The sequence below is a fragment of the Sinocyclocheilus grahami genome, unplaced genomic scaffold, assembly GCF_001515645.1.
Source record: "Sinocyclocheilus grahami isolate Dianchi unplaced genomic scaffold, SAMN03320097.WGS_v1.1 scaffold201.1, whole genome shotgun sequence".
In the NCBI taxonomy this organism is placed as follows: domain Eukaryota; kingdom Metazoa; phylum Chordata; class Actinopteri; order Cypriniformes; family Cyprinidae; genus Sinocyclocheilus; species Sinocyclocheilus grahami.
This window is the reverse complement of record NW_015505380.1, coordinates 405,417-415,790: the sequence shown is the minus strand read 5'-3', so window position 1 is coordinate 415,790 and position 10,374 is coordinate 405,417. Positions and strand designations below refer to the sequence as shown.

At 33.7% G+C, this 10,374-nt stretch overlaps 1 protein-coding gene across 1 annotated transcript in view; it reads right to left on the bottom strand.

Annotated features, from left to right (window-relative positions):
- Positions 1-5,508, bottom strand: part of LOC107595377 (AT-rich interactive domain-containing protein 3B) — a 43,679-nt gene extending 38,171 nt beyond the window's left edge. The window contains exon 1 of the mRNA XM_016285761.1: positions 4,942-5,508. Within this exon, the coding sequence (XP_016141247.1) occupies positions 4,942-5,508 (567 nt within the window). The remainder of the gene's footprint in view (positions 1-4,941) is intronic.
- Between the last annotated feature and the right edge of the window lie 4,866 nt (positions 5,509-10,374).

The window sequence follows — 10,374 nt, the reverse complement described above, 5'->3', positions numbered from 1 at the left end:
CTTAGTAACACATACAGCTGTTCCCTCACCACAGTGCAACAGTGTAAAGGGACCCCTTTCAAACAGTGTCACGTTCCCAACGTTGTTTAAGCGACATACACCAGTATTGCGGTATTTTAAAAATTAATATCATAACAAAAATAAACAGCGGTATTCGGTATGAACCGGTATACCGCCCAGCACTACCTGAATGGCTTTCTTTCTTCTGTGGAACATAAAAACAATGTTGGGAATCAAACTACACTGACTTTCACTGTTCGGATAAAAAAACACCGAGACATTTCTCAAAATATCTTCTTTTTATCTGCTTTAGTCATGCAGGCTTCAAGAGAACACAATGTGTTCTTGCTACCTGCTACAGTCCATTATCGACTGAAAACAAGTGCTTTCTGATGAATCCCTTCACTCTTGGATTAAAAATCTGAGCATTGTTTATCATCTAGGAGGATATTTCACTGTAACGATAAAAATTAACTGCATTTTACATAAAAATACATCGATAACTAGAGTACATTTTCTATTCAAGTCTGCAAACTCTTCAAAAATATATATATCTTTTTTAAATGTATACATTATAAAATAATATATATATACACAATATCTTGCAAGTTTGGGGTCAGCAAGATTTTTCTTTTTTCTTTTTTAATGATCTACTTTTATTACTTTTATTCAGCAAGGACATATTCAATTGATCAAAAGTGACAGTCAAGACATTTCTAATGTTCTGTTCTTTTGAGCTTTCTGTTCATCTGTGAATCCCGAAAAATAAAATGCATTACGGTTTCCACAAAAATATTGTGCAGCACGACTGTTTTCAACATTGATAATAATCAGAAATGTGGACACTGGAGTGAAGCCCTGAACATGAACACACCAGTAAATCAAATGATTAGGTCTGTATTCCAGTCTTCTGATCGATCAATCAAGCATCTGAACCTCTGAATGTGACACGACATCTAGAAGAAATTTACAGCAGCATTAAAACGCACAGAGATAGCATTAAAACATCTCTCAACCTTCCCCCAAACCACGCAACCTGAGACCGGCGGCCGTGATGAGGTGTCATTATATACTGCTGGATGCACGTAATGACTGAACACAGAAAAGACAGAGACGGATGCGTCTCACTCCCTTCCCCCTCTGCACTTCCTCTTCCTGACTTCACCGGGTTCGGAAATTATAACAAACACGCTTTATCCTTCAGATCAGAATCTCTCTGCTGCCTTTAATAAGTTAGAATCATTGCATCTATGAGAAAAACAACATGTGCACAATGTGGGATTTAGTTAGTTAAAGAATCGCTGCAGACGCAAACTGGTTTTAGTCATAGGAGGATTTTAAGGGTTACTGTGCAATTTATTTTGCATGCATTCTGTAAATTGTTGAGCGCATATGAATTTGGCCAGAAAATATTACTCATTTAGTTGATTCACTTCCGCCACAGAATATAATGTCTAGAAAAGATATAAACTCAGAATTGCAAAAAAAAAAGAATTGTGAGAAAATGAGTCAGAATGGCAAGACGCAAACTTTTGAGGCATTGTGAGATATAAACTTAAATGTGCAAGAGATACACAAATTATAAAAACAGCGTCTAAAACATCAATTGCACTCGTGCATCATTTGCTCTTCACTTCTTGCACTTGTGCTAAAAAGCTCCTCATATTCCTCAAGACATGGCAAAACAAGAAATATGCAATCGTTCAATGCATCTAATTAAACTGAAGCACACTGCATCATAATTCTGACTCCCAATATCATAAGCAGGATGCATGTCTCTCTGTCTGTCTCGCTCTGTTTCCACACTGCTGCTCTATATTGGGACGTTGTCTCTATAAATAAGAAGCTCCAGGCCTTTAATCACATCAGCGGCTCTTGATGTGGAGCTCTTGAGAGACAGAGCTTCACTCCACAGAACTCCTGCTGAAACCCAAACTCACTCCATTCATGACCCTCGTCTTATTTACGCCCGTCACGATCAGGAACTTTTTTGCTGATGATTAACTGTCATACAAATAATTGTGATTAACAATTTCTTTCTGTTTTCTTCATGTCACTTGCAGTTTAAGCACAATATATATATAAATTTTTTTATATTTTTTATTTTACTTTTTACAATATTATTATTACAATAATATTTATGATATTATTATTTTTTAATATATTTAACTATATATTATATACCATACTATTTAATATATTTAATATTAAAATATATTAATTTTAATAAGATAAAATAAGCCCATATGATTTACTTTAATGCTGTGAAAAAATATTTATAATTAATAATATAATATAATATAATATAATATAACAGATTTTTGACATTAAAGCTTTTAAATTTCCCTGATTTGGGTGACAAAATATGATTAAAATAACGTGTTTTAATATTTTAATATAATTGAGATACTATTACAGATTTGTTAATGCTTTGATTTAAATTCAATATTTTTATTTTCTGCTTTTTTTGTTAATTTTACTTCGAGTTTTAGCCGTTTTATTGTATTTCTGCCATTCATTTTTGTTGTTTTTACATTTCTACATAGTTTTTTAAATTTTATTTCCGTTTTCAGTTTAGTTATTTCAGTACATCAAGTTGTTACATTTCATTTCAAGTTTTTATGTTTTTTATTTTTAGTTAACTACACTGCACAATTATTGTGTTTTTTCCAAATAATTGTGATTATATCAAATAACCACAACCAGACAGTTCATTAATAACTGCACCAAGCCTAGTCTTATTGCAATCGATTCATTAGTGCATGTTATTCAGAAGAAAATATCATGCAAAATCAAGTTGAAACGTCACATTATGAACATAAAATGGTTGCAAACGGCAATGCATGATGACGTTAAAGGTGCTTGCACGCTAGAATAAGCTTCAAGAAGCGTCTGATGTATAGGAACACATAAGATGCATTTGAAGAATGCATTGCATTAGAAGTTCAGGTTTAAGATTCAGCTGCATGTCAGATGACGACGTTCATAACGCAGCATTCCCTTCAAAATCAATAAACTTCCACCATGCAGCTACTGTACAGCGCGCCACACACACATGCACAAACACTCCCACGCGTCCGCTGACAAATTTGGGCCAAATGTCTCTTTGCACGGCCTGGACGCTTGCCAAAGTCGACTCAGCGTTTGGCAGGAGCCTAAGAGAGCAAATAAGTGTCCGGCTCTGAGCCAGAACTCACACGGAGAGCAGAACGGAGCAGATGTTTCTCCTGAGGAGCTCAAACCAACACAAACACACACAGAAACCTGCAGACCACCGACTGACCCATCAAAGCATGCCCAGCTTCCTAAACATGCTGATCAAACAAATACATGAATGAAGGCCACCAGATATGAACAAGTCCGTCTGCTTTTGAATAAGAATAATGGATTCAAACTAGTAAAAGCATCCATGTCAAGTTGGAAATGTTACAAAAGCTTCAACTTCTCTCACTTGAGCAAGTGGCAGAACGTTTCCGTTTAATTTACTATTGATAATAGTTCACATTTAATTTGAACAATGTCGTATTTAACAAACATGCAAATGCTTCAGAATGTCTTGCAAAAAGTCATGTTCGTACGGAGTATTTTTGTCTTGTTTTCTGGTTCAAGTATCTATAAATATTTTTAAGATGCACATACTTTTACTTTAGATGCGCAACGACTGAAATGCATTAAAATAAGTTTAAGCTCAAAACAAGAAATAATATCAGTCAGTAAACTAAAATTCAAAGGGAAACAAGATTATTTTTCTGACCCCAAACTCACTTCATTTTGGTATATTTTTCAGAAAACAAGCTTTAGAAGCAAAATGACTTAAAATATTAAGTCTGATTTTCTGAAGAAAAAAAAGGATTGAAATAAAGTGAGTTCATGCTTAAAACTGACAGATATTTTCTTGTTTTAAACTCACTTCAGTTTGATAGATTTCTTTCTTGCCGAAAACGAGACGTGAAAATTACGTGAAAATGAAGTAAGTTTTTGCTTAAAACATAAAAAATATCTGCAAATGGGGTAAAAAAAAAATGTTTTCCCTTTGAATTAAGTTTTTTACTTCTTCTAATTTTCCTTGTTTTAAGGATAAACTCTACTTTTTTTTAAATATCTGAAAATTAAGTGAGTTTTTGCTTAAAACAAGAAAAAAATATCTGAAAATGAGGTCAGAAAAAAAATCTTGTTTTATCTTGAATTAAGTTAATTTTCCTCTCTTATTTTTCTTGTTTTAAGTATAAACTCGCTTCATTTTTATACGTTTTCTTACTATATGCAAATGAAAATGAGTTTTTGCATAATACAAAAAGAAAAACGCCTATGGGGTCAGAAAAATAAACTTGTTTTTCTCTTTGAATTAAGTTTATTTTTCTTGTTTTATTTTTCTTGATTTAATTATAAACTCACTTCATTTTGATACACGTCATTAAACAAGACTTCATATCTTGTCATTTTGCTTCTCCAGTAAATGTATCTTGATTTAATCTGTGAGCCTGGAGCACAAAACCAGCTAATTTTTTGAAATTGAGATTTATACATCATCTGAAAGCTGGTTTGTTAGGATAGGACAATATTTGGCTGAGATACAACTATTTGAAAATCTGGAATCTTGAGGGTGCAAAAAAATCTTTGCAAAAAAAAAATTAAAGTTGTTCAAATGAAGTCCTTAGCAATGCATATTACTAATCAAAAATTAAGTTTTGATATATTTACGGTAGGACATTTACAAAATATCTTCATGGAACATGATCTTTACTTAATATCCTAATGATTTTTGGCATAAAAGAAAAATGTATAATTGTGACCCATACAATGTATTGTTGGCTATTTCTACAAATATACCCCAGCGACTCAACACTGCTTTTGTGCTGCAGGGTCACATACTTATCCTGAAACACAAGTCAAAAATACAACAGTAAGGGAGAAAGCACAAGATAACACAAGCTCTCTTACCGCTCTAAAGTGATCCTCGTAGCTCCAGTCCGCTTGGCCGTTAGGAGAAGACACAGACGGTCGCCCGACGGGTGAGAGATCGTCCTCGGGCTCCTGTTTGACCCTGACGCCGGGTGACAGAGCTCTCTGCGCATCTGCGGCGGCCCCGGGGCCCGAGAAGCTCCCGAAGGGCCGCTCATCTTCCTCGCTACCTTCATCGCCCTCCATCATCCCATCATCATCATCCGAGTCCCGGTCGCGTTCGGAGTCCAAACTGCTTTGATTGGAGACAAGGGACGGATGTCCGGCCCCAGAAGTGCCGAGGCCCCTGCTCATGAACCCGGCCCCTGAAGCCCGAGCGGCAGCCAGAACGGCCTGCTGAGCCGCGAGCTGCTGCGCGTACATGATGTGAGCTTCACGCAGCCTGCGCTCCTTGTGCTCCACCTCCAGACGCGCCTGCTGCTGCCGCTGAAGATGCTCCATCATTTGCTCCAGCTTCACTCCTGCGGAGCCGCTGTGGGGAAACCCACCCAAACCAGCTTCCTGAGACACGGGACAGAGACATCCGTGAGCTTCACAGCTACACATGCATAACTCAGCATGCACCACAATCAGCAGGTTTGGGGTTCAGTGATCACGTGCATATGTAAACATATGGCTAGGACTGTCACGTTAACAACTTTTGTGTTGTGCGATATATTGCCCCAGAAATAATTGCGATAAGCGATATTATTGTCATTTTAAGACCATTTTATGCCACTGAATAAATGTGACCCTGCAGCACAAAAGCAGTGTTAAGTCGCTGGGGGATATTTGTAGCAATAGCCAACAATACATTGTATGGGTCACAATTATACATTTCTCTTTTATGCCAAAAATCATTAGGATATTAAGTAAAGATCATGTTCCTTGAAGATATTTTGTAAATCTCCTACTGTAAATATATCAAAACTTAATGTTTGATTAGTAATATGCATTGCTAAGAACTTCATTTGAACAACTTTAAAGATGATTTTCTCAATATTTAGATTTTTTTGCACCCTCAGATTCCAGATTTTCAAATATTGTCCGATCCTAACAAACCATACATCAATGGAAAGATTATTTATTCATTTAATCTCAATTTCAAAACACTGACTATTATGACTGGTTTTGTGTTCCAAGGTCACATATAATCATAATATCACAAACATAATAATGCAAGAAGGCCTATACACACTTTCAAATGACAACAAACGTTCAATACTTAAGAATATTTAGAACACGGAAATCAAGTATCAAAATATTAGATACCTTAAAAAAACTTGAATAAATAGTAAATAAACATTTTCTAACAAAAATATACAATATATTGCATCACCAAAAATGATTGAGGTCGTGTGCATATATTGTGCAATAAGTCGATATATTGATTATTGCGACAGGCCTATATATGTCTGCTGAAGATAACATTAAAGGAATTGTTCAGCCAAAAATACATTTGCTGGAAATCCTCAGGCCATCCGAGATGACTTTGTTTCTTCATCAGATTTGGAGAAATGTCTCAGCAATGGATGCTCTGCAGTGAATGGGTGCCGTCAGAATGAGAGAATGTATGTATGTGAGTGAGTGAGTGTGTGTGTGTGTGTGTGTGTGTGTGTGTGTGTGTGTGTGTGCGTCAACACGATGATAGTAAAACTTGAAATCACCAGCACTGTGGGTTCCCAAGATAAAAACAGCTTCATAAAGGGACTAAAGAATGAAACTCTTAACATGACAGAAGGTTTCTGTGGGTTTAAAGGGTGGGAACACTGACTATAGTGCGTATATTTGTCTTTTTCCCCAGTGAAAATTATAGAAATATTCTTAAAATACATGTATCTGATAAGCAGGCGTGCATCAGATACAGATGCATATATCTGAAAGCAATAAATTCACTTAAATATGCATTTACTGTATGAATTCAATGAAAACATTCACTTAACAATCTTCGAAGAAAACGAATCTTCCTTTCACTTAATGAAATGTTATCAGGTAAGCAAATATGTTGTTCTAAGAATGTTTATATATTTGATTCCAAAACGAGACAAATATGCCAAATAAGATTTTTTTAATACACTGTAAACATGATTTCTTGAAGTTGCACATAAAATTGTTGCACATAATTGTGTTGCAAATTCTGCTGATGTCACCATCTCAACATTAATGCAGGAAAAGATTACTGGACAATGTTTTACAAGAATATACAATTTCAGTCTTTCTACTTCAAAATGTCATATTTAATTCAGTGTGTTACTTGTTGTTTATTTGTAACTATCTGTGTCCCTGCAGCACAGAAGCAGTGTTGAGTCGCTGGGGGATATTTGTAGCAATAGCCAACAATACATTGTATGGGTCACAATTATACATTTCTCTTTTTATGCTAAAAATCATTAGGATATTAAGATCATGTTCCATGAAGACAGTATTTACTTAAAATACAACATTTGAAAGCATAACATCAATTGACAATCTCAAAATATCAGTCAAACTATACAATACAGCACATTAAATACATGAAATCATGCCAGAGATCTATAAGACACGCTTAGAAATGAACCTTCTCAGCTGTCTTTTTCAGAAAGATGCATACTAAACATCAGGACTGAACACTGAAAACAGATCTAAAGTGGTTTGCAAAACACACGAATGTAAAGCAAATCCAGTGAGAAACTCTCAAAGCCTGTAAATTCATCAGAACAGTAAACACGGTTTGTTTTCTGCAGTATGTGACGATCAAACACTGAGCTGCAAACCGGCTCTGGATTTGTTTTTAATTACGCAGGTTTAGCAGGACAGACGGGTTAAATAATCTGCATGCAATAAACCACCATCTTCATTTACAAGTTATACTAGAAAAAACCCTTTAAAACCACACACATAGTGGCATTTCTGAACCAAAACAAGCTTGATTTAGTGACTCAGATGTACTGATGAGTTTGGTAGCACTTTATTTTAAGGTGTGCTTGTTACATGTCACATTTACTTACTATTATAATAACAATAAATTATGCATAATTGCATGCAAATAACCCTAAATCAAACCCTAATCCTAAGCCTAAGCATATAGTAAGTACATGTAGTTAATTAATATTACTCAGTACCTAAAGTTATAAGCACACTGTAACAAGGACACCTTAAAATGAAGTGTAACCATGAGTTTCATAATAGAGTAAAACTGCATGAGAATCATGTGGTTTAAGGGAATATAACATGAGTAAACACAGTTGAAAGGCAGATCAAAGCTGAGGCCCCTAATGAAAGCAGCATGTTTGTGCATTCAGATGCGTCTGGCAGTGTGTGTGTGTGAGTGAGTGAGTGAGTGAGTGAGTGAGTGAGTGAGTGTGTGAGTGTGAGTGTGTGTGTGTGTGTGAGTGTGTGTGTGTGAGGGTGTGTGTGTGTGTGTTTTCAGAAAATTACATTAAATTACTACAATAAAATCAATATTCTAATAAAGACAACACTAATTTTAAATAATAATAATAATAATAATGATGATGAAAAATTATTAAAATAAATATTTAGAAAATGACCAGATCTAATGTCAAAATAATTCTATCAGTGCGTTTGGTATCAAGAAATAAATAAATAAATATTCTAATGAAGACAAAAATAATTTAAAGAAATATTTAGAAATGGCCTAATGTCAAAATTATTCTGTCAATGTTTTTTTTCTACAGAAAATTACATTAAATTACAACAAATATATATATATTCTAATGATGACAACAATGATTTAAAATAATAATAATATTAATAATGACAAAAATAATTAAAATAAATATTTAGAAAATGACCAGATCTAATGTCAATATAATTGTTGGTAGCAAGATATAAATATATAAATAAATATTCTAATGAAGACAAAAATAATTTAAATAAATATTTGGAAATGACCTAATGTCAAAATTATTTTGTCAATGTGTTTTTAATTACAATAAATTTATTACAATAAACATCTACAGTAAAATGAATATTCTAATGATGACAACAATAATTTTAAATAATAATAATAATAATAATAATGACAAAAATAATTAGACCAGATCTAATGTCAATATAATTCTGTCAGTGTGTTTGGTATCCAGAAAATTACATTAAATAACTCAAACAAAATATTAATAAATTAATATTCTAATGACGACAACAGTAATAATTTAAGGAAACAGTAAACTTAGAGAAATATTTAGAAAATGACCTCATGTCAATATAATTCTGTCAGTACGTTTGGTATTCACAAAATTACTTTAAATTACTACGATGCAATAAAATAAATAAACATTCTAACAAATGTTCAACAGTAAAATAATAATAATAATAGTAATAATAAAAAAGGATAAAATGACCGGATCAATTCTAATGTCATGAAGCAGTCTAGTGAAATGTTCCTATAGTATGTTTGGTATTCATAAAATATACATTAATTAAAATAAAATTAATATTCTAATGATGACAAAAAATATGAAAAGAATATTTAGAAAATGACTATAAATCCTATATAAGTCATGAAGGAGTAGTCTGCTGAAATGCTCCTATAGTACGTTTGGTAGTCAAATAAATAAACAAATAAATATTCTAATGATGAAAACAATTTTAAAGAATATTTATCAAATGACCCGATCAGTTGTAATGTCACTATATTTCTTGTGTCAAACAAACATTATTAAAACACTTCATTCTCTAGTCATTGCTTCAGTATATGATGGATGCGTCTTAAACATAAAAACCTAGCAAGCTGTCTAATAAAAGCATTTTCTAGCCTTTTCTCTTGAAGTGGGCAGCTCACTACATTTTTTTAGTTTGATTTTTGTGTAAAGTATGTCAAAAATGAGACATTAATGAAGGAATTTCATTATTTTACCGTTTTATTTAATAACCCTAACCCTAACCTGCAAGACTTCAGTTTGAGCTTCATATTGCATGATATACTGGATTAAAAACATGATTGCAAATGTAAGAATTCAACTTTACTGTCAGTGGAGACAGTAAGCGACGCGGCAGCGACCTCTAGTGCTCATGCGCAGTACTTTCTGCATATATTTACATTTGTGATATTATATGCATCCATCAGCTGTCTAGAAACCCCATCGCTTGCATCCTTGTCAACATCCCTGCGTCCCACACTCTACATGCTTTTCTCCAACTGTGCTCTAGTTTAATCTTAAGTAAACACTATTAAAAGAAGATTGGTGGTCATTAGTTGGCATCTCTACTATGATGCATCTAGTAACGACTTGAATATAAACACTCATTAATGAGAAAACCAGAGAAAGCTGAAGTGTTTCCTTTAATTTCACAAAACATTAAATACAAATATTGTTCTTGCAACAACATAAAAGTAAATAAGGTTGTCGCAAAGAAAGAAAGTGTTATTTGCATAGTGTTGAAGATTGTCCAGTCTGAGGTCCGACTAAACACACACACACACACACACAC